At 43.5% G+C, this 22,891-nt stretch overlaps 1 protein-coding gene across 1 annotated transcript in view; it reads right to left on the minus strand.

Moving 5' to 3' along the window:
- The window catches only part of TRHDE (thyrotropin releasing hormone degrading enzyme), a 1,116,537-nt gene that overhangs the window by 110,264 nt on the left and 983,382 nt on the right, over positions 1–22,891 (minus strand). The window contains exon 13 of the mRNA XM_077468366.1: positions 13,248–13,395. Coding sequence (XP_077324492.1) covers positions 13,248–13,395 — 148 coding nt within the window. The remainder of the gene's footprint in view (positions 1–13,247; positions 13,396–22,891) is intronic.

Genomic DNA, 22,891 nt, shown 5'->3' on the forward strand with positions numbered 1-22,891 from the left:
ACATTTCCTGGCATTACAGCTATTCATTAGGAGTGTTGTGAAGTAATATACTGGAAAGGAAATGGACAGGGGTTAATAATAATGCCCTTAAAATAAGGGAGGACAGAGAGATTATATCCCAACAAGGTGGAGATAAATTGGGATACTTACTAACGGCCTCAAAGCCAGGTCCAGCATCCACCCAGGAACAGGCATGATATCTCCTCTGGGGTTGAGACGGGGAACGCCACCAAGGATGGAGAACAGCGCCCGGAGCCCAACACAGTGGTCACAGCATGATCCAATAGACTACGTGTGCACTTGTTCTTATATGTTTTTTTACCCATTTATTATGTTTAATTCCTATTTGTATAGCATGCTATGTAGCAGCATATTTAGTGTAAGTCATGTGACTATCTATTTGATACAATACTTTTCTTCAATGTAACAATAAATCATGTACTGTAACTGTTAATTTTATGTTGTTTTTGTCCATATCTGATATGGCGGTCGCCTCATTTAAAGTCCCACAGCTCTCAATTTCCCATAGAGGTTTTGCCCAGGTCAAGGCTCTATCAGATAGCAAAGAAATAATGAAGCCTACTTTGCTTTTGTTTGTGGGGTAAGACCTGCGGCATCATCTCAAAGTATATCCCAATCCTGGTTGAGAAACCCTCTGCATTGAATTGGATCGCCCCCAAAATGCTGGGGAAACGGGGCTGAACAAGACATACCTCTTACAGAGGTAATATTCGAGGTGGGTGCCTGCACAGAGACTGGAGCAGCAGCAGGAATGGACTGCAACACTGGTTGTACCAGAACAACCACAGTGGGGGGATCCGGTTGAGCAGTTCAAATCAGGAGCGTCTGTAATGCTATGGCAAACAGATCCATGCGGTGCTCCTGTTCATTCAATCTGGAAAAAATATTACCACTAGATAGATTGTCTGCATCTTCTGAACTTATGGCCTTCACCTACTATCAGGAACCATAAATCAGACTGAGACAGAAAATGCAGTAAAAATCACACCTTTTAATGTAATGTTAAAAATGGTACAGATCAGTAAGCGTAGTCAAAATATAAGCCAGAGATTGGAAGCCAAAGCATATAGTCAGACAAGCCAGTAATTAAGAAACCAGAGATCAGCATAGTTGGAGGCAGAAGAGCAGGATCAGGAACCAGAAGGGACATCAGCCGGGCAAAGTCTTTCACAGGAACACAGCAGAGAATTTACAGATATGTTGATCAGGCGAAGGCACCAAAGGAATGAACAAGGCAGTTTAAATAGACAGAAGGGGCTGGCTGTATGTGGGACTTACGAGCAGGAAATGATCCCCAGCTGAGCCACTGTGGAACAATGAGTGCTGACAATTATCTGAAAGCTGATCATCCTGAGCACAGAGAAGGGAGCTGCTGAGAGCCCAGCCCTGACAATAAGGAGGAGGAGGAGGAGGAGGAGGAGGAAGAGGAGGCTACAGTGAAAAACTTTCCTTCTCCACAAAATTTCTAATAATAATTTTTCATTACCTGCCATTCTTACATTTTGATGAACTCTGAAACTGTTATTACAAAGATTGTATAAAATTGAACATATTTAATACTGGGGAAAATGTTGGGAGACCATTAAAAGAAAACCCACAGCATTCACAACATTTAAAAATGTATTTTTGACAATGTGAATTTTCATCACATTCCCAAAGTTAAGTGAAAATTATTTCTGCAAAAAGAACATGCTCTACTCCATTAGTAAATCAGCCACTATAATCCATAACAAGTATGCAACATGTGGGGGAGATTGCAAAAGTATAAAAGCCATCAGAATGATAGCCAAGCATTTTCAGACGAGGTCAACAGTGACCACCCATGAACAGTATTTATGTAGTTCGTTGAATGTACAACTTTTACACGTTTGTACTGCATGGTCATACCTAAATTTACATTCAATATAATGACATTTGCTCATCAAATCTATAAAATATACATATATAGAAACAATAGTAAAATGTTTGTAACCTACCTGCTAATTGGCATTTTGGTATATTCTTGAAATTTGAGTGCAGCCACAAGTCCTCATTTAACAGCCAAAACAGGTAAGATTTGGATACCCCAATACTTCCTTCTCCCACAGCTACACTTTTTAGGGATGCTGTACACCGGCTTTTGAGGTCAGATAAAGTCAGTTTGAGTTTTTGTGTTTTGTTTTTCCTTCCAGTGTAATGTGAATGTGTGGGAAATGCATGCCAAGTGCATGGCATAAGCATAGCAAATGCATGAAGGTGCATCTCAAAAGCTATCCAAATGCCCACTGTTTTTATTTTATTTTGGATAGAGATAAAGGGAGGGTTATAGCCCCTGCCAGGTTTTTCTTTGCCATCTGTGTGCAACAGAGGAGATTTCTTTTCACTTCTTGTCCCATTGCCAAAACAGTAAATGAGAGAAAATCCCCCCAAAGCGAGGGAATCCCTGGGTGTCACCAGGGCCACCAGAACTAGTGTCCACCATTGGAATATGTCCCCTCTATTACTGCTCTGATGTCAACCTTGGTATTTTCTTTTACTTTTACTTTTGATGATGACGACAAGAGGAACAGAGAGAAAGTGAAGCTCCTTAACTGGAGCACAGACAGCATTAAAACATGTCAGTTATCATAATTCCCTGCACTCTATCCAAAACAGAAAAAAAAAAAATTGCCTTTAGTTAAACTTTAAGGGAAAAAAATTCTAGACAGATTTGAAGCACTTGAAATGTAAACAGTTAAATATTGATGATCCTTCTATCTCTGTCCTTTTACCTATAATTTTCCTTCAACTTAATATTTTGGTAGAAGTGGGTCACTTGTACTGAGTGGACTTGAAATAAATAAATTATACCAACCAGTGTGAAATAAAAAAGCCAGTTTGTATTAGATGGCACTAATGCATGAAAAAAGGAGAACTATTAATGGTGGTCACACAAAATAATACAATGCTAATGTACCTTGGATAATTTAGTTACATATACAGTAGTTATATAGTTAGTAAGGTTTAAAAAAGACACCATTTTAATCAGGATAGCGATAACTAATGATAAGAAACACTCACAAAAAAGTCAGATGAAGCATACACACGATCGGAAAATATACGATGAAAAGCTTCCGTCTGACTTTTTCTGTCGGACATTCAGCTTGTGTGCACGTGACATAAAAATTTATTTTACTTAAGCCAAGTGTCCAGAAGCACTACAAATGTTTTAAGTTCAATGTGCAGAGAGAAATGCATTAGCTTGCAGTGCTTTTACATAGGGGCTCTTGCTTAATATTACCATAGTACAGTTTTGGCACAAATGCACAAAGCAGTTGATATTTTAAGCCAGACAAATGTATACATTGATTTATAGCAGGAGTCTCCAAACTTTTCACCTCAAGGGCCACATTGTAGATTTTACACAAATTTGCAGGCCAAAAAAAATCAGTTATTTATAAATGATCCACAGCAGCAGAATAGGATAGAATTGGATAGGCAGCTGGCAGCGGTACTGGGTGGTGCAGGAGCCTCATGCACTGGCACTAAACTTACAGAATGCATAGGGCATTACATCTTTGTTCCAGTCAGTCTTCCCACACATTTGTGTTTGCAACAGAGCCCCCCACACATTTGTGTTCTAAAAATAGCCACCCACGCGTTTGTGTCCCCATCTGAGTCTACCTGCAAATCTTCACCCCATCAGGGTTTCCCCACACATTTGTGTCCCTATCATAGGCCCCCACACATTTGTGTCCCCATCAGAGCCCCCCACACATTTATTTCCCTATCAGATTCTTCCCACAAATTGGTGTCCCCATCTGGGTTTCCCCACACATTTGTGTCCCTTTCAGAACCTCTCCGCTTATTTGTGTCTCTTTCATAGACCTCCTCATACACATTTGTGTCCCCATCACAGCCCCATGCACATTTATTCCACCCCCAAAGCCCCCTCAGATAATCCCACGCACATTTGTGTCCCCCTCACTCTTGTTTGTGTACCCTCAGAGCCTCCTGATACACATTTGAGCCCACCCAAGCATGTCTGTGTCCCCCTTAGAACCCTTCCCATGCACATATGTGTCCCCCTCAGAGTCCTGATGCACATTTGTGTTCCACTTAGAGCCCCTCAATGCACATTTGTGTTCCCCTCAGAGCCCCTTGATGCACATTTGTGTTCCCCTCAGAGCCCCTTGATGCACATTTGTGTTCCCCTCAGTGCCCCATGTACATTTGTGTCCCCCTCAGAGCCCCCCAATGCACATTTGTGTCCCCCTCAGAGCCCCCCCATGCACATTTGTGTCCTCCTCAGAGCTCCCATGCATATCTGTGTCCCCCTCACACACATTTATGTCCCCATCAAAGCTGCCCACATTTATGTTCCTCTCAGAACCCGATCCCACTTTTCTTGTGTTCCCTAGGAGCTCCCCCCATGTCTATTTGCCTCTCTATCAGAAATACAGTGTGCCTCTGAAACAACTACCAACCGACCAACCAACCACTTTCTTTAGTGCAGATCCGCCGCATCTTCCAGCTCTGCTGCTGCTATTATGCAGGCACGCTGTGTAAAAGACACATGTTAAAAGCAGCCAGGAGCTGGAATGTGCAGTGGGTCTCCACTGATGTACTTCACTGGCGGTCCTAGCAACCAATAGCGATGTCTGGAGGGGTGGGCATTGTCTGGTAGCAGGGCCTGCTCTGCATACTGTGGGAGGAGAGGGCCCACAACCCGAAGAAGCTGGAGCAGAGACCAGTCCCTGCAGTGAATCTGGGGGCTCAAGCTGCGGGCTGGAAAAAGCATCCTAGCTGGCCAGATGTAGCCCATGCTTTGAAGACCCCTAAATTTATAGTAATGAGCACATTGATTAGGCTATTAACTCCATCAATAAGCTATTACTTCCACATGTAACTTTTCAAAATGTTAAAACCTAATTCTGCTTTAACTTATTCTCTCTCGTGTGGCCTAACTGAAGCAGGCTTTCTTCTGTGGGTTTACTTGTTTATGTTACTTGTGTTTGTGTTGGGAGTGAGACACAACACACCTTCCCAGCACAGAGCTTGATCTGTCACTGACAGCTCCAGGTATTTTACTATTGATTGGAAGGTGGGAGGACTGGCTTTTGATCACATGATCACTGTGATAGCCTGTGATTGACGGTCACTGTGATCAGTCACTGCACAGTCCACCTCTGTACATTGTATTTTTTCTTGTTACTAGAGGAGAAGATTGTAAAAAAAAATTGTAAAAAAATAAATAAAAAGAAAATAAACAGATGAGATAGAAATACAGCAGCTGGATCAGGTCAGTTTCAAATGTCATGGCCTGCGTGGGATAAAAAAAAAGCAAAATACATTCTATTAGTAGAAAACACCTGCAGCAATTCCACGAGGTGGTGAGCGGCCAGTGCACTGGCTTGTAGTGTCCTCCTAGCACTCGTGCAAACATGTAGCTAAAAAGAAAGCTGGTAGCTTGATCTTCTGCAATGAATAAATTTATTAATCCAGGTGTGGTACAGCATAATACAAGGCTTTCACATTTTGGTGAGTAGCCTTAGTCATACTCATTAATACATGTATTCATTGCAGAAGATTGAGCTGCCAGCTTTATTTTATCTACCAGGAGAAGGAGAACTTGTGCTGGGTTTATTTTTGGTTGTAGGTCATGGTAATGGCAAAAAATATACACACATAGGGGGTTATTTACGAAAGGCAAATCCACTTTGCACTGAAAGTGCACTTGGAAGTGCAGTCGCTGTAAATCTAAGGGGTAGATCTGAAATGAGTGGAAGCTCTGCTGATTTCATCATCCAATCATGTGCAAGCTAAAATACTGTTTTTTTATTTTCCTCACATGTCCCCCTCGGATCTACAGTGACTTTATTTCCAAGTGCACTTGCAGGGCAAAGTTGATTTTCTTTTAGTAAATAACCACCATAGAGTAGTTGTGATGATATGTACAGATTTGCTAACACATGGCGAGTAGGGATGAGCCGAACACCCCCCCAATTTGGTTCGCGCCAGAACAGCGAACGGACCAAAAATTTGCGCAAACTTTAGAACCCCATTAAAGTCTATGGGACTCGAATGTTCAAAAAAAAAAGTGATGATTTTAAAGGCTGATATGCAAGTTATTGTCCTAAAAAGGGTTTGGGGACCCGGCTCCTGCCCCAGGGGACATGTATTAATGCAAAAAAAAGTTTTAAAAACTGACTTCTTTCAGGAGCACTGATTTTAAAGACTTAAAGTGAAAAAAAGTGAAATATTCCTTTAAATATCGTGCTTGGGAGGTGTCTATAGTATGCCTGTGAAGTGGCATGTGTTTCCCGTGTTTAGAACAGTCCCTGCACAAAATGACATTTCTAATGGAAAAAAAAAGTCATTTAAAACTGCTTGTGGTTTTAATGTAATGTCTGGTCCCGGCAATATGGATAAAAATCATTGAGAAAAATGCCCCCCTGCCCATTACCAGCCCCTTTGGGTCTTGTACGGATATTAAGGGGAACCCCGTACCCAAATTAAAAAAAGGATAGGTGTGGGGCACCCAGGCCCTATATACTCAGAACAGCAGTATACAGGTGGTGCAAACAAGACAGTGTAGGTTTGTTGTTAAGTAGAATCTGTTTGTAATTTTGAACAGGCACATTTTTAAAGTGTATCTCCAGTCAAAAAAATCTATTTTTAAGCTATTTGGAAAACATGGGAAGACTTATCACCCCGTAACATTTTTTTTTTCCATCTGTGCACTTCTTCAGAAGATTTCACCTCACTTTCTGTCCCAATGACCAAAGTTTTTAGAAAATTTGGTGTTTTTAGTAAAACAAGGATTGGGATAAAGCATCAGTGGAGAGGAGACACGTTTTCCCCATATCAACTCTTACAGGAGAGGATTTCCCTAGGGGGTAGATTTCATCTCACTTCCTGTTGTCTCCTTCCGTTTGCAAGTAGGAGACGTTTGTAAGTTGGATGATTGAAAGTAGGGGCCTGCCCTATATGTTCTGCAGAAATTTGGGCCTAAGGTGTTGGTGTTGCCACAACACTGTAAGCCCTCAAAGTGACTCTTGGTGGGCGCTGGAACGCCCTGCTGTGAACTATTATATCAAGAATTGTAATTACATGCCATTGTTGAACAGTGGTAGAAAAATTGGGCCTTTGGTGGTAGTGGTGCTGGTGCCACAACACTGTAAGTCCTCACAGTTACTCTTGGTGGGGAATGGAACTGGCCCTGCTGTGAAATATTATATCAAGAATTGTAATTACATGCACCTGTTGAACAGGGGCAGACAAATTGGGCTTTAGGCACTGGTGCTGGTGCCACAACACTGCAACCCCTCACAAATACTCTAGTTGGAGTGCAGGAATGAGCCCTGCTGCAAAGTATTGCATCGGAAGTTGTAATTACATGCCCTTGTTAAACAGGGGCTGGAAAATTGGGCCTTAGGCACTGGTGCTGGTGCCACAACACTGCCACGACTCACAAATATTGTAGTTGAGCGCAGCAACGAACCCTCCTGCAAAATAGTGCATCAAAAATTGTAATTACACGCCCCTGTTAAACAGGGGCTAAAAAATTGGGCCTTAGGCATTGGTGCTGGTGCCACAACACTGCAAACCCTCACAAATACTCTAGTTGTAGCGCAGGAATGAGCCCTGCTGCAAAGTATTGCATCAAAAATTTTAATTACACGCCCCTGTCAAACAGGGGCTGAAAAATTGGGCCTTAGCCACTGGTGGCAGCGCCCAGAACCAAAAATGTTCTTCCAAGCTATCAGCAGGATCATTGAACAGGAAGAGGATAGTCAGTCAGCATAACAGGATAGTCACTCAGCATCAGCATAGGCAGTCTTGAAGGGATCTGATATTTAAAAAAATATATTAGGTTACATTAGCTTCAGGTGCTTGGTAACTGGTGGTGATCCAAGAATGATTCATTTTTATGAAGGTCAGTTGATCAACCGAGTCGGTGGACAGGCGTACCCTGTGATCAGTTACAAAGCCTCCAGCAGCACTGAATGTGCATTCGGAAAGAACGCTGGATGCAGGACAGGCCAGTAGCTCAATTGCATACTGTGCATACTACTCTGGCCAGTGATCCATCATCAAAACCCAGTAACCCAGAGGATTTTTCGGTGGGAAAGGTGTCCAAGTCTGATCTTGCCCCTAGGTATTTCTGCACCATGTAAATCAGACGCTGCCGATGGTTGCTGGAACCGATCATACCTTGGGGCTGCGGACTAAAAAATTGTCTGAATGCATCAGTCAGATGGCCGTCTTCTCCACCGCTCCTTCTGTGACTGACCAAAGCCTCAGCATCACATTGTCCAGGACCAGGAATTTGTAACCTCCCAGTCTCTGGGAACATGTTGCACAGACCTTTCTGCAAGGCCTCCTGAAGATGTTTCATCATCTTCTCCCTCTGCAATGGCAAGATAAGGTCCGCTACCTTACCCTTGTACCACGGATCAAGGAGAGTTGCCAACCAGTAATTATCCCTCTCCTTGATCCGATAAATACGAGGATCCTTCCGCAGGCTTTGCAGGTTTAGGGAGGCCATGCAGCGTAGGTTAGCTGAGGCATTCGGTCCTGAGTCCTCAGGGTCACTAAGGATGACATGAGCCTCAACCACCTCCTCCCAGCCATGTACAAGTCCACGGGTTTCTTGGGACTGTAAATGATTCCTAAAATACTGCTGCTGATGCTGAGTGCCAGGCTCCACCTCCATTCTGACACAATCCTCCTCCTCGTCCTCCTCCTCCTTCTCGTACTCTTCTTGTGTGATCGGTGGGCCAACAGGAACACTGTCTGGATAAAGGGGGCCTTGAGAGGCAAGGAGGTCCTCCTCTTCCTGCCTCTGTTCTGCATCCAATGCCCTGTCCATTATTCCATGCTGCCTTTGCTCCAACAGGTGGACAAGAGGGACAGTGTCACTGATGCATGCACTGTCAATGCTCACCATCCTTGTGGCCTCCTCAAATGGTGACAGGACAGTGCATGCATCCCTGATCATGGCCCACTGGCGTTGGGGAAAAAAACAAGCTCCCCTGACCCTGTCCTGGTGGTGTAGTCGCACAGGTACTCATCGATGGCCCTCTTCTGTGAGTGCACCTGCTGCAACATGGCCAACGTTGAGTTCCACCTGGTGGGCATGTCACAGATTAGGCGGTTCTTGGGCAGGTTCAATTCTTTTTGGAGGTCAGACAGCGGAGCACTGGCATTATATGACTGGTGGAAATGCACACAGACATCCTGTAAGCCCGGGTACCTGAGCAAGAACCACTGAACCCCAAAAGGACATGAGCTAGACAGGGCACATGGATCAGTTGTCCCTGTTGGAGGGCGGAGAGGAATTTGGTGCCATTGTCGCAAACCACCATTCCTGCCTTAAGCTGGCATGGCGTCATCCACCTCTCAGCCTGCCCCTGCACAGCTGACAGAATCTCTGCCCCAGTGTGGCTCCTGTCCCCCAAGCACACCAGCACAAGCACGGCATGACATATTTTTGCCTGCATATTTGCGTAGCCCCTTGGATGCCTACGGAACACCGCTGGTTCCAAGGACAAAGCACAGCAAGAGGCCATGGAGGAAGAAGAAGAGGAGAGGGTGGAGGAGAGAGGTGTGTCACAATCATCAGTAGTAGCATTTTGGAGGCATGGTGGCTGAACAACATCTCCAACACTACTGCACCTTGTCCTGCATCCTTCCCAGCTGCCAGAAGAGTCACCCAATGCACCGTGAAGGATAGGTAACATCCCTGTCCATGCCTGCTGGACCATGAGTCAGCAGTACTATGCACCTTACCGCTGACTGCCCTGTCCAGCGAGGCATGGACATTACCTTCCACATTCCGGTAGAGAGCCGGAATCACCTTCCGTGAGAAAAAAGTGGCCTTTGGGAACCAGCCACTGAGGAACTGCACATTGCACAAACTCACGGAAAAGGATCGAGTCTACCAACTAAATAGGCAGCAGTTCAAGTGCTAGCAATTTAGCCAAGCTAGCATTCAACCACTGGGCATGTGGATGGCTGAGAGTGAATTTATTTTGATGGTACAGCAGCTGGAGCAGGGAAATTTGCCTGGTACATTTGGACGTCAGTGTACCACTAGCAGATTTCCCGCAAGTGCTTGGCTGCGACACACCTAATTGTACAACTTCATTCCTCTCAGTGCATGTTTCAGAGAGTACTGAAGATATAGTGGGGTTGGTGATCCCAGCTGATGAGGAGCAAGGAGAGGTCCACGTTGTTCTTCCATGTGGGTCTTTTAGGTATGCTTGCCAACGAACTGCATGGCAGTTCGGCATATGTCTGGTCAAGCTAGCATGTGGTGCCCAAGCGGCTGATGTTTTGGAACTTTAGGAATGATGTGCACAGGCTGAGCTCTGCGGTGTGATGCAGTCAGTGTGCTGCCCTTAAGCTGGCCTCTGGACGGCATCCTGCCTCATTGGAGATGTGCCTCCTCCTCCTCCTCCTGGAGTCCATGACCTCATCATCCCTCCCTCCTCATCACTGGAGCAAATCTTGCAGTATTCTGCAGCTGGGGGAGCATGACTGCCAGATTGCTGTCCTTCTTGGGTATCCCCTCTCTCTGGGCTCATGGTACTGCCTTCCTCTAGCTGGGTATCATCATCAGAGCCCTCAAAACGCTGAGCCTGGGTGAGAGAGGATGAGGAGGATGATGACAGCTTGGTCATCCACTCTGCCAAGTCTTCGGCATGTTGCGGCTCAACGCGTCCAGCTGCCGACAATAAGGACAAGCGTGTCGCATGGCCACGTGCTGATGAGGATGCACCGCGTCCATGACCAGCACTGTTGCCTCTAGACACAGAACCTGCTTGCCCTCTTTTATTGGCTTGTGACTGTCTGCCTCTCCTTGTTGGCCTTCCAGACATACTAATGGCCTGCTGGGAGGTGTAGCTGCACAAAGCTGGGACATATATACTGATTATACTGCAGCTAGCAGAATCAACTGCCTACCTGTAGTATTATTACTATGAGCACACCAGCAGTTGGGGTAGTTTTAAGTGCATACTGTGCACATGACACAGAACACCAACTGTAATTACTGCAGCTGCCTGCGGTATAGGATCAGCAGAACACCAGCAATAGGGGTAGCTTTAAGTGCACACTATGCAGATGACACAATACACCAACTGTAATTAATGCAGCTTCCTGCCTGTGGTATAGGATCAGAAGAACACCAGCAATTGGGGTAGCTTTAGGCGTACACTGTGAAGGTGGCACAATACACCGACTGTAATTGCAACAGATTCAAATGTAATTCAAAGATACTGTCTCTCTGTCTATCTCTCTCTCCGCCGATGCAACACACTATGCAGGCGGCCTTAAATAGTGTGGGGTGTGTATTAAACCCCCTGAGCTATAATTGGCCAGCTGCCTGTGGTATAGGATCTGAAGAAAACCAGCAATTGGGGTAGCTTTATATGCACACTGTGTAGATGACACAGTACACTGATTGTAATTGCTACAGCTGCCTACGGATAGGATCAGCATAACACCAGCACTTAGGGTAGCTTTAGGCGTACACTGTGCAGGTGGCACAATACACCAACTGTAATTGCTGCAGCAGCTGCCTGTGGTATAGGACCAGTAGAACACCAGCAATTGGGGTAGCTTTAGGTGTACACTGTGCAGGTGGCACAATACACCGACTGTAATTGCTACAGCTGTCTGTGGTATAGGACCAGCAGAACACCAGCAATAGGGGTAGCTTTAAGTGCACACTGTGCAGATGACACAATACACCAACTGTAATTAATGCAGCTTCCTGCCTGTGGTATAGGATCAGAAGAACACCAGCAATTGGGGTAGCTTTAGGCGTACACTGTGAAGGTGGCACAATACACCGACTGTAATTGCAACAGATTCAAATGTAATTCAAAGATACTGTCTCTCTGTCTATCTCTCTCTCCGCCGATGCAACACACTATGCAGGCGGCCTTAAATAGTGTGGGGTGTGTATTAAACCCCCTGAGCTATAATTGGCCAGCTGCCTGTGGTATAGGATCTGAAGAAAACCAGCAATTGGGGTAGCTTTATATGCACACTGTGTAGATGACACAGTACACTGATTGTAATTGCTACAGCTGCCTACGGATAGGATCAGCATAACACCAGCACTTAGGGTAGCTTTAGGCGTACACTGTGCAGGTGGCACAATACACCAACTGTAATTGCCGCAGCAGCTGCCTGTGGTATAGGACCAGCAGAACACCAGCAACTGCGGTAGCTTTAGGTGTACACTGTGCCGTTTGCACAACACACCGACTGTAATTGCTGCAGCAGCTGCCTGTAGTATAGAATCAGAAGAACACCAGCAATTGGGGTAGCTTTAGGTGTACACTGTGCAAGTGGCACAATACACCAACTGTAATTGCAACAGATTCAAATGTAATTCAAAGATACTGTCTCTCTGTCTATCTCTCTCTCCGCCAACGCAACACACTATGCAGGCGGCCTTAAATAGTGTGAGGCGTGTATTAAACCCCCTGAGCTATAATTGGCCAAAGCAACCCTGGCTTTGGCCAATTACAGCTCGCTGTAAAGACGGCGCTGTGATTTGCCAAGCATGCGGGTCATAGTGCATGGTTGGCCAATCATCAGTCAGCAATGCACTGCGATGCCGCAGTGAATTATGGGCCGTGACACGTCACTCGAATTTGGCGCGAATGGCCCATAATGTTGGGAATTCGCAGAACGGGCGAACAGATGATGTTCGAGTCGAACATGGGTTCGACTCGAACACAAAGCTCATCCCTAATGGCAAGGCATTAAGGCTTGTTTTACCTTTTGTTATGAAGGGGTTAATAGTATTTCAAAACCCTTTATATGAGAAAATGTTTATCTGAAATAAAACTTTACTATATATTTAAAAAGTCTGAATTAATGTTCCAATTTTATGACCATAAACATATGCCATAACCAACTTCAATTCAAACAATTATCATTTTTTTCAGAGAACTAATATGCCTCAAAGCTATGAATTTATGTTAGCATTTCACAGTAAGATATTTAATTCTCACACTCAGAAGCAGCATATGTGAAGAGTTAATAAACTGCTTTGTTCACTATGTTCACACAATTTCAAGCATTTCCACTCCGTACAAAGGCAATTTTTTTCCAGTATTTTTGTCATACTTTGCATTTTCTACTGAAAGATGGTATATACAGAAAAAAAATATTAAATTATGTATGTTTCCATGAGAGCAAAACCAAGGTCTTAACTTTACAGTAGAAAATAGTTTATCTTTTACACTGAATATACTGTAGTCCTCTGTTCGGTCCAGCAATTTATCTAGAGGATAAAGAGCTCGGCTTGCAGCATGCCAGGGAAGAAAATCCTTTTCTTCAGAAAGGTATCGGATAATCTCCAAGGGAATATTTTGTGTCAAATATCCAGCTCTGAAAAATTAGAAAAAAGAATGTTAAATTTGATTTACAATAGATGTTTGAAGTTATTTCTCAAACAGGGCAACATGCACATTCTTTGATGATGAATTACATGTGGCAACCAGCAAATAAAATTTCTCAATCATTCTGTGTTAAAAGGATAATATTAGTTACCCATACGGTGTATATGTTTCTCTTTTAAACAATATAATATATGTCTCATATTTTTTCTTGTATGGTAATTTTCTTCATTTACATTTGTTCTCTTCTGGTTTTTACACTTGTACTGCATGTTTGATCTGCATCAAAAGGAACATCAAATAAAACGCCCAGTACATGTGCATATAGCACCGCCCAACAGAGATTTTAGTAAGAAGTCATTATATATGGTTAGTAACAGGTGTGTCCTTAGCAATTTGTAAATAATGTCCTTCATATGCCATCTAAAGTAATAATTTCCCCAAAATTATTTGAGCAATGCATTTTCACATCTGTTTAAAGCAAACATAGTCTTTGTGGTACTGGTAGGTATAATGAATGGAGGGCACATTTTTAAATCAGGAATGTAGCTAGAAAAAAAAAAGACACAGCACGGGCACATTTTTCTTTCATGCCCAGTCATTGTAGCAGCAACTGTGGGTACTGCTTCAATGTTAACTATTTTAGATATCTTATCATTGAATTCTTTAGTCTGCAACGCCAATTTACCTTTTATTCCTGGTTTTCAAACCTATTCCTTAAAAGTACTTCTCCCCCTATTACCTACTCCATTAATTCCCATCTAATCATGTTACATAGAGCCAGCCATTCAAGGCATATGTAACTATAATTTTCAATGCAAAGACTTCTTTTGTGTATTGCGAACATAATTGAAACATACTTTCAACATTTACAATTATCTATGACAGAAGGCCAGTGTTAATGGAAAATGCAAAAACAGCTTGAGGCCGGCAGGTCAACCACAGCTCAAATGTACCTGCAATAAGTTATTAATTATGTCAACAGTGTTTCAAACAGATGTTAAAAGCATGTTGTATCTTATTTAAGTTTATAAACTCAAGCCCTCATGGGGGAGGTTTACTATAGCTGTTGCACACAGAATCTGGTGCAGCTGTGCATAGTAACCAATCAGCTTCTAGGTCTAATGCTGGCCATACACTATATATGAAAAATCGGCCAAAGTCATTTTCCAAAAACAAACATTCGGCCGTGAGCACGTACGATAATGCCATCATGTAATGACCGATAAATCGTTCAGTGGACATAAATGAATGCATTTTTTGCATATACCTAGTGCAGACAGTTCGGACGGGAAACAAATTAACCTTTCAATTTATTATTCATTCAGCAGAACATTTCCAAACTTGTCCTTAGTTTTTTCATCTCAAAAAACATCCCAAAGATTATCGATTCTGTGCTCATTAACTGGCCAAAAAACAAACAAACAGTCTAAATGACTGAATTTCAGCCGATTTTTCATATAGTGTATGGCCAGCATTATTGTCTAAGCTAGTTTAGCAAGCTGAAGTTAGAAGCTGAATACTATGCAGAGCTGCACTAGATTCTGTGTACACCAATTTTAGTAAAGCTCCCTTATTGTAGTTGTCACTTTTCTAGAAAAGTGGGAACATTTGCACTAGACCCTTAGGGTTATCTTATAGTATAGGAATGTATGGTGGTATTTGCACAAATATTTTCAGTTTTGACTGGCAGTACTTTCATGCCAAAGGATTTCCACATTTTCCTTGACTTGTGCCTAAATGTATCTAAGATTAACCACTTGCCGACCAGCTGGCGTCGACCAGCCGCCGTCATTATACTGCGGCAAGTCGGCACAATCCTGCGAGCCGTCGTAGCTATACATTGGCTCCTTTAAGCGGGTTAGCAGGCGCCCGCTGCACTGCGATGGTGTCGATGCTCGTGGCCCATGGCCGTGATGACCGCCGGCCACGAGCGATCACGGGCATGAGGTGCAGAACATTGACGTGTGTCTGTAAACACAAATCCCTGTTCTGTGAGGATAGACAGATCATGAGTTCCTAATAGCTAGGAATCACGATCTGTCATTTCCTCTAGGTCAGTCCTCTCCCCCTCACAGTTGGAAACACACACAGGGAACACAGTTAACCCCTTGATCGCCCCTTAGTGTTAACTCCTTCCCTGCCAGTGACATTTTTTCAGTAATAAGTGCATTTTTATAGCACTAATCACTGTATAAATGGCAAAAGTCCCAAAAATGTGTCAAAAGTGAAGATGTGTCCGCCATAATGTTGTAGTCCCGATAAAAATTGCAGATTGTCACCATTACTAGTAAAAAAATAATAATAATAAAAATGCTATAAATCTATCCCCTATTTTGTAGACGCTATAACTTTAGTGCAAAACAATCAATATATGCTTATTGCCATTTTTATTACCAAAAATATGTAGAAGAATACATATCGGCCTAAACTGAGAAAAAAACTAGCTTTTTTTTAAAAAAAAAATTGGGTTATTTATTATAGCAAAAAGTACAAAATATTGTGTTTTTTTACAAAATTGTCACTCCTTTTTTTGTTTATAGTGCAAAAACCCCCCCCCCCCAAAAAAAACGCATCTTTTGAAAACTGAAATAAGGAGTACACATACATATCATAAACTTATCATTGCAGTTATATGTTTATTTAGTCAATTTCTTCATAACAGAGAAATCGTGAGCAGCTTTTTTTTTTTCAGGTGGAATTATCACTTCATGAATGGTTCCTGTATGGATCAAGCATCAACAACAATTAGCCGCTAGCTTGACATTGAGCATCTTCTTGGGTAAGTAATCACTGACGTCAATGCTCAGCAATTCTTCTTCATAATTAAATTATTGCTAGAGAATTGTAATCCATCTGATGATCAGTGTAAGGGCCATTCTTCCTGCCACTGTCAATATTATAAGGGATAGACCTCTTCCCACTGACTAACAAAGTAAGCCAGTCATTTTCCTCCCACTGACCACCAATATTGGAAAAGGGTACATTGCATACTTTACATACTCCTAAACCAGCCTCTTGCTGTCTATACTATTTATTAAGCAGATTGTTTGGTAAGCACACATCTTTTCACTTGTTCCTCAAAAGGAACACATATCATGAGTCATTAGTTTGTGATTTGGTCAAACTACGAAAGATCCCCACCTGCACCAAGGGTCCCCATGTCAAGTGAGACCTATACTAACAATTTACAGAGCACAAAAAAGGAGTTTTCTATGGGTTACCTGACCTCAAGTTACCCATAAAAAGCATTTGATTTTACTGATACTGTACTGTGTATATTCCTAGAAAAGCCCCTTCTTCATATTATTTTACAAGGCAATAGTCTAACTAGGTGTTTAATAAGATTATGTAATTTCTTGGGTTATTAATCATGAAATTCCTATAGCTGGCTTAAAAAAAAGGCTGGTTTATTACATTTATATGCTATTAGGAAGAACTTGATATTCACAAAATGTTGAGCATTTGACGTGTTAAGAAGATATTTGTTAGGATTTGTGGGTATTGGTCAGTCATCTAATAGGCTGTTTGGCTAGTCACCACTAGGAAAGGTAAAGCTGCTAAGAAATTATGATCTATGGTTGAAAAAGTTATACAAGAAATGATGCCAATGCACTCACTGCCATATAAAATGTTTTTTTCGAAAATGTAAAAGTGTTAAAGTGTTACCTAGAGAAAATGTTGAGTATTTGTAATTTTTTTGCCATTTCTTGTGCAAGCACAGTTTTAAGGAGTCTTAAACTGAATCTTATGTTGTATTTGTGTTCACTAAAATTAATTTAAGTGTATTTTTTACTAAAAATATGGAATTTAAAAACATATAAAAATGCTACAATTTTATTCTACACTATTTTATTCTAGGCACTATTGTGAGCAAACTCTGCCCAAGGTAAGAGGTCTGACCAGTTTATATTGTGGTCAGAAATGTAGCGATGTAAACACTGCTCCAAGGACTGGTTGGCTCATTCTGCGACCCGATTGGACTGGGAGTGATACGCAGAGAAGGAAAGCTGAATTCCCAGCTGTGCACAAAAGCTGGACACAAACTGGCTACTCCTGTCCAAGATGATAACCTTGGGTAGCCCAAGGAAGCAAAAGCTCTCCCAAGCAAAAATGGAAGCCAGTTCTTTGGATGTGGGCAACTTCTTAAGTGGGATACAATGAGACATCTTTGAGATAGGTCAACCGCCATAAGGATAACTGTGTTGCCCTGAGAGTTGGGTAACTCCACAATGAAATCAATAGACAAGTGGGTCCAAGGCCTCTCTCCATTGGGTATGGGTTGTAGGAGGCCCACTGGAAGGTGTCGTGGTGTCTTACTCTGAGCACACACGGAATAAGCAGTGACAAAGGTGGCTATATCAGTGTGTAGACTAGGCCACCAGAATTGTTGGGAAATAGCCCAAATTAGTTGATTCTTCTCTGGGTGGCCAACAGCCTTGGGAAAATGGTAAGCGTGGAGCACGGCAGTGCTGAGACTCTCAGGGACAAAGCAGCGGTCACAAGGTTTCTTAGGAGAAGAATGAATCTGAATTTGAGAATTCTGTCACCCAAAGGTGAAGCGAGACTGGTAAAAACCGTAGCCAGAATACGATCGGGAGGAATCACAGGAACAGAAACCGACTCCATCTTGGAAGTGGAGGAAAACTGTTGTGACAATACATCAGCCCTTACATTCTTAGTACCGCGCAGGAATGAAACTGTAATGTAATTGAAGCTTGACATCAACTTCAAGCATGAAAGGTACTGTAAAAAAAGGATGTACTAACACAGGAGCAGAAACAAAGGCAGCCTTGAGACTCTCAAAGGCATTAATGGAATCCGGAGACCAATTCTATGGGTTACCGTCCTTTCTGGTCATATCAGTCAGGGTTTTGATCAGAGACTAAAAGTTTCGTATAAATGTCCGATAATAACTAGTGTATTATAGTGTACTAATGTAAGTGTATCAGCAACATACTCCTCCATGGCTTTGTCCTCAGAGACAGACAAAGGGTAAACTCGGCCACGAGGGGGTATGGCACCAGGTTGAAGGTCAATTTCGCATCAGTGTTTCAAACTTTTTTGGAAAAAAATCGATATATATACCCCAAATGTTTTGTATAAAATGAAAGATGATGTTATTACAAGGAAATAGATACCTTTCCTGCCCAGACCTATGTCATGCTTTAAAACATGCACACACACAGAAAATTTCCATAGGTGACAGTTTAAACATTTTTACAGGATACCTGTTTAGAGTTACAGAGAAGGACAAGTCCTAGAATTATTGCTCTTGCTGTAACGTTTGCAACTATAGCTCACATGTGCGCTAAAAACACCGTTTACATATGCATGCGCGACTTAGGTTTGCGTTCGCTTCTACACGTGTACACAGAGGGATGGGGGCAGTTTATATATTTTTTTGTTATTTGCTTTATTTTTGCACTGTCCCTTTATTTATTTATTTTTTGATCACTGTTATTCATATTACAAGGAATTTAAACATCCCTTGTTATGGAAATAAGGATGCCAGGTCAAAAAGACCCCAAATCTCTTCTTTACCTTTAAAAGCTTTTAAAAAAAATAGTTTACCTCCACCCTGGACCAGACGTGACTTCACTCTCATCCTGCAAGGCCATAGAGGTGATTGTAGATGTTCTGCTCTTTGATCGCTTCTGTGACCAGCCAGATTGTTTCTCAGGCAAGCTGGCAGAAACAGTAAGCCAGAGAGACTCTGACGAGCAGTGGAAGGGGACTGAAAGTATTCCAACGGCTCATGAGCCACTCTGAACCCCTTCAAGAGAAAGCCTGCTGCTGGCTGAAAAAACAATGATATCTTCAGCCATAATTCTGGTAAACCACTTGCAAACCGCAACAAATATATACGCAGCTGACAAGTGGTTAATGATTTATGTTAACCACCTCGCGCCCGTCCTATAGCCGAATGACGGCCGTAGAGCAGGCATGTTCGTCCGGGTGGTCGTCCCTGGACGTCCTGATGTTTACTTCCGCAATGCGCGCCGCCGCGGGCGCGCATCGCAGAAGTTCTGTGTTCGCCGTGTCCCCGGGGACAGGCAAACACAGATCGCTGTAAACGGCCAATCACAGCGGCCGTTTACAGCGTGAACGGCGTGTCCAATGGAAGATGATCTCATATGTAAACATATGAGATCATCTCTCAGCGCCGCTCTCCCTCCTCACACAGACAGTGTGAGAGGGGAGAGATGAACGGCTGCAGCGGCAGCCGTTCTGCCTCGAGTAAAAAAAAAAAAGAAAAAAAAAAAGTGCCATCCTCCCCCAGCAGTGCCATCCTCCCCCAGCAGTGCCATCCTCCCCAGCAGTGCCATCCGCCCCCAGCAGTGCCATCCGCCCCAGTGCCATCCACCCCAGTGCCATCCACCCCAGTGCTACCTGCCCCCAGTGCCATCCACCCCAGTGCTACCTACCTCCAGTGCCATCCACCCCAGTGCTACCTGCCCCCAGTGCTACCTGCCCCCAGTGCCACCTGTTGTCAGTGCCATTTGTCCCCAGTGCCATCTGTCATCAGCGCCACGTGTCATCAGTGCCACATAGTGCCATCTGTCATCAGTGCCACGTATTAGTGCCATCTGTCATCAGTGCCACGTATCAGTGCCATTTGTCATCAGTGCCACCTGTCAGTGTCACGTGCCATCTGTTGTCAGTGTCACGTGTCATCAATGCCACTTATCAGTGCCATCTGTCATCAGTGTCACGCATCATCGGTGCCATGTATTAGTGCCATCTGTCATCGGTGGCACGTATTAGTGCCACGTGTCTTCAGTGCCACGTTATTAGTGCCACGTGTCATCAGTGCCACGTATAAGTGCAACGTGTCATCAGTGCCACATATTAGTGCCATCTGTCATCGGTGCCACATATTAGTGCCATCTGTCATCAGTGCCACGTGTCATCAGTGCCACGTATAAGTGTCATCATTGCCACATATCAGTGCCATCTGTCATCCAGTGTCACGTGTCATTGTCCTGGTGCTTCAAAAGTGTAATAAATAGTCAACAAGTTAGATGTGTAATTTATGTTTCTAGAACACATGATGGGGCTACCTGCATGTTGGGCCTCTCTATGTGGCCAGGCTGTGAAAAAGTCCCACACATGTGCTATTGTAATACTCAGGAGGAGTAGCAGAATTTTTTGGGGGGTGTCATTTGTGGTATACACATGCCACGTGAGAGAAATAACCTATTACAATGACAATTTTGTGGAGAAAAAAAAAGAAAAATCTTAATTTTGCAAAGAATTGTGGGAAAAAAATGACAACATCAAAAAGCTCACTATGCCTCTTACTAAATACCTTGGAATGTCTACTTTCCAAAAAGGGGTCATTTGGGGGTTATTTGTACTTTCCTGACTTGTTCGGGTCACAAGAAGCGAGATAGGCCACCAGTACATCAGATGTGATCAATTTTGTGCAATTCGCACCACAGCTTGTAGACTCTCTAACTTTCACAAAGACCAAATAATATCCACTAATTTGGGTTATTTTTACCAAAGATATGTAGCAGTATAAATTGTGGCCAAAATTTATGAAGAAAAATTAATAATTTGCATAATTCTGTCACAGAAACAAAGAAATATGCGTTTTTTTTCCAAATTTTCGGTCTTTTTTCATTTATAGCGCAAAAAATAAAAACCCCAGAGGTGATCAAATACCACCAAAAGAAAGCTCTATTTGTGGGGAAAAAAAGGACAAAAAATTCATTTGGGTACAGTGTTGCATGACTGAGTAATTGTCATTCAAATTGTGAGAGCACCGAAAGCTGAAAATTGGTCTGGGCAGGAAGGGTGTTTAAGTGCCCAGTAAGCAAGTGGTTAATGTTTACAAGTGTTGAAATGCACTGAAGTGGCATGTAGAAATAAGAGACTCAAACAAATGTAAATAGGTTTAAGTTACATAGGTTTCTGCAAATCCTATTTGAAATTCATCAAACTCGAACGGAGCAGCAAATCCTATTGAAATATAAGGGAAAAAATCCTGTTAGCCATTTCTGCCCATGTTTGGGCTAATAAGCAAGCTATAGTCAAAAAATGGCATTGGGGGCTAGTCATCTCCATGAGGGTCATGTACAAAGGCAAAACAAAACAAAACAAAAAATTTACCTATAGCACCAAGAGGGATTTATCATGTGGCTTTAAAAGCTACAGTACTTAGAAATTTACAAATCTTTTAAATTCGAGACTTGTGTAAGCAAATATTTCATCTTTTTGTGCTTTATTATTGTTTGACATTTAGGCATGATCATAGTTGAGGCACTAACATCATGCAGAAAAAAGTAACCCTTATGCCGCATACACACGATTGAACGATCCGGCGGACTTAGTGCGGTGAACCTAGTCCGGTGGAACACCCGCCAGACTTTGCAGTGGAGGTCCGCCGGACTTTCCGAATGAGCGGACCTGCCCACACACGACTGGACTTTTCCGGCGGACAAACCGCCGGACTATGGTGGGAGTCTGCCGGACTTTTGAAATGAATGGACTTGCCCACACACGGAGGAAAGTCCGTTCATTTTGAACGCAGCTCCAGGTAGACGGAACTAGTGAAGGAGGTCAATGTCGCCGCCTCCATGGGCGAGATTGACACATCGCTGGCCCCGTCACCTGGTATGGACTTGAAGGGGAATCCCTACGCTGAAAAAACGGTGTAGGGGTCCCCCCAAAGTCCTTATAAGACCCTTATCCGAGCACGCAGCCCAGCCGGTCAGGAAAGGGGGTGGGGACCAGCGAGCGACCCCTCCTCCTGAGCCATACCAGGCCGCGTGCCCTCAACATGGGGGTGCTTTGGGGAAGCGGGGCCCTGCGCCCCCCCCCACCCCAAAGCATCTTGTCCCCATGTTGATGAGGACAAGGGCCTCTTCCCGACAACCCTGGCCATTGGTTGTCATGGTCTACGGGCGGGGGGCTTATCAAAATCCGGGAGCCCCTTTTAATAAGGGGCCCCCATATACCGGCAATCCACCCTATGTGAATGAGTATTGGGGTACCATGTACCCCTACCCATTCACCTGGTGAAAAAAGCGTAAAGAAAAAAACACAACACATGTTTTTAAAATAATTTATTGCACAGCTCTGGTGGTCTTCCCTCTTGGGGGGACTTCTCTGCTATCTCCTGCTCTTTTAATAGCTCTTTTACTAGCGGAGGAGCCCGGCTTTCTTCTTCGTCGCCATCTAGGGGTCTTCTTCTGACTTCGGGGGTCTTGTCCCCCTCTTTGGTTGTTCTTGCCGGGCCTCCACTATCTTCCTATAGCTCTTTTACTAGCGGTGGCCCGGTTTTCTGTCGCCATTGCCTTCTCTTCTTCTCTTCTTCATCCTTGAGATGTTGACTCAACGCTCTCTCCGGCTGCAATGGCAGGGACGCATTGTGCAGCGACTTATATAGGGACAAGGGGCGGGGTCATCCTCCGGGACTGTGCTGTCGTTAGGCACAACACAAGCCGTTCAGAGAGTGACGGCCAATGATTAACCACCAG

This window comes from Lithobates pipiens, unplaced genomic scaffold (genome assembly GCF_037356315.1).
Source record: "Lithobates pipiens isolate NorthernLeopardFrog02 unplaced genomic scaffold, aLitPip1_a1.2 Scaffold_8, whole genome shotgun sequence".
Taxonomy (NCBI): Eukaryota; Metazoa; Chordata; class Amphibia; order Anura; family Ranidae; genus Lithobates; species Lithobates pipiens.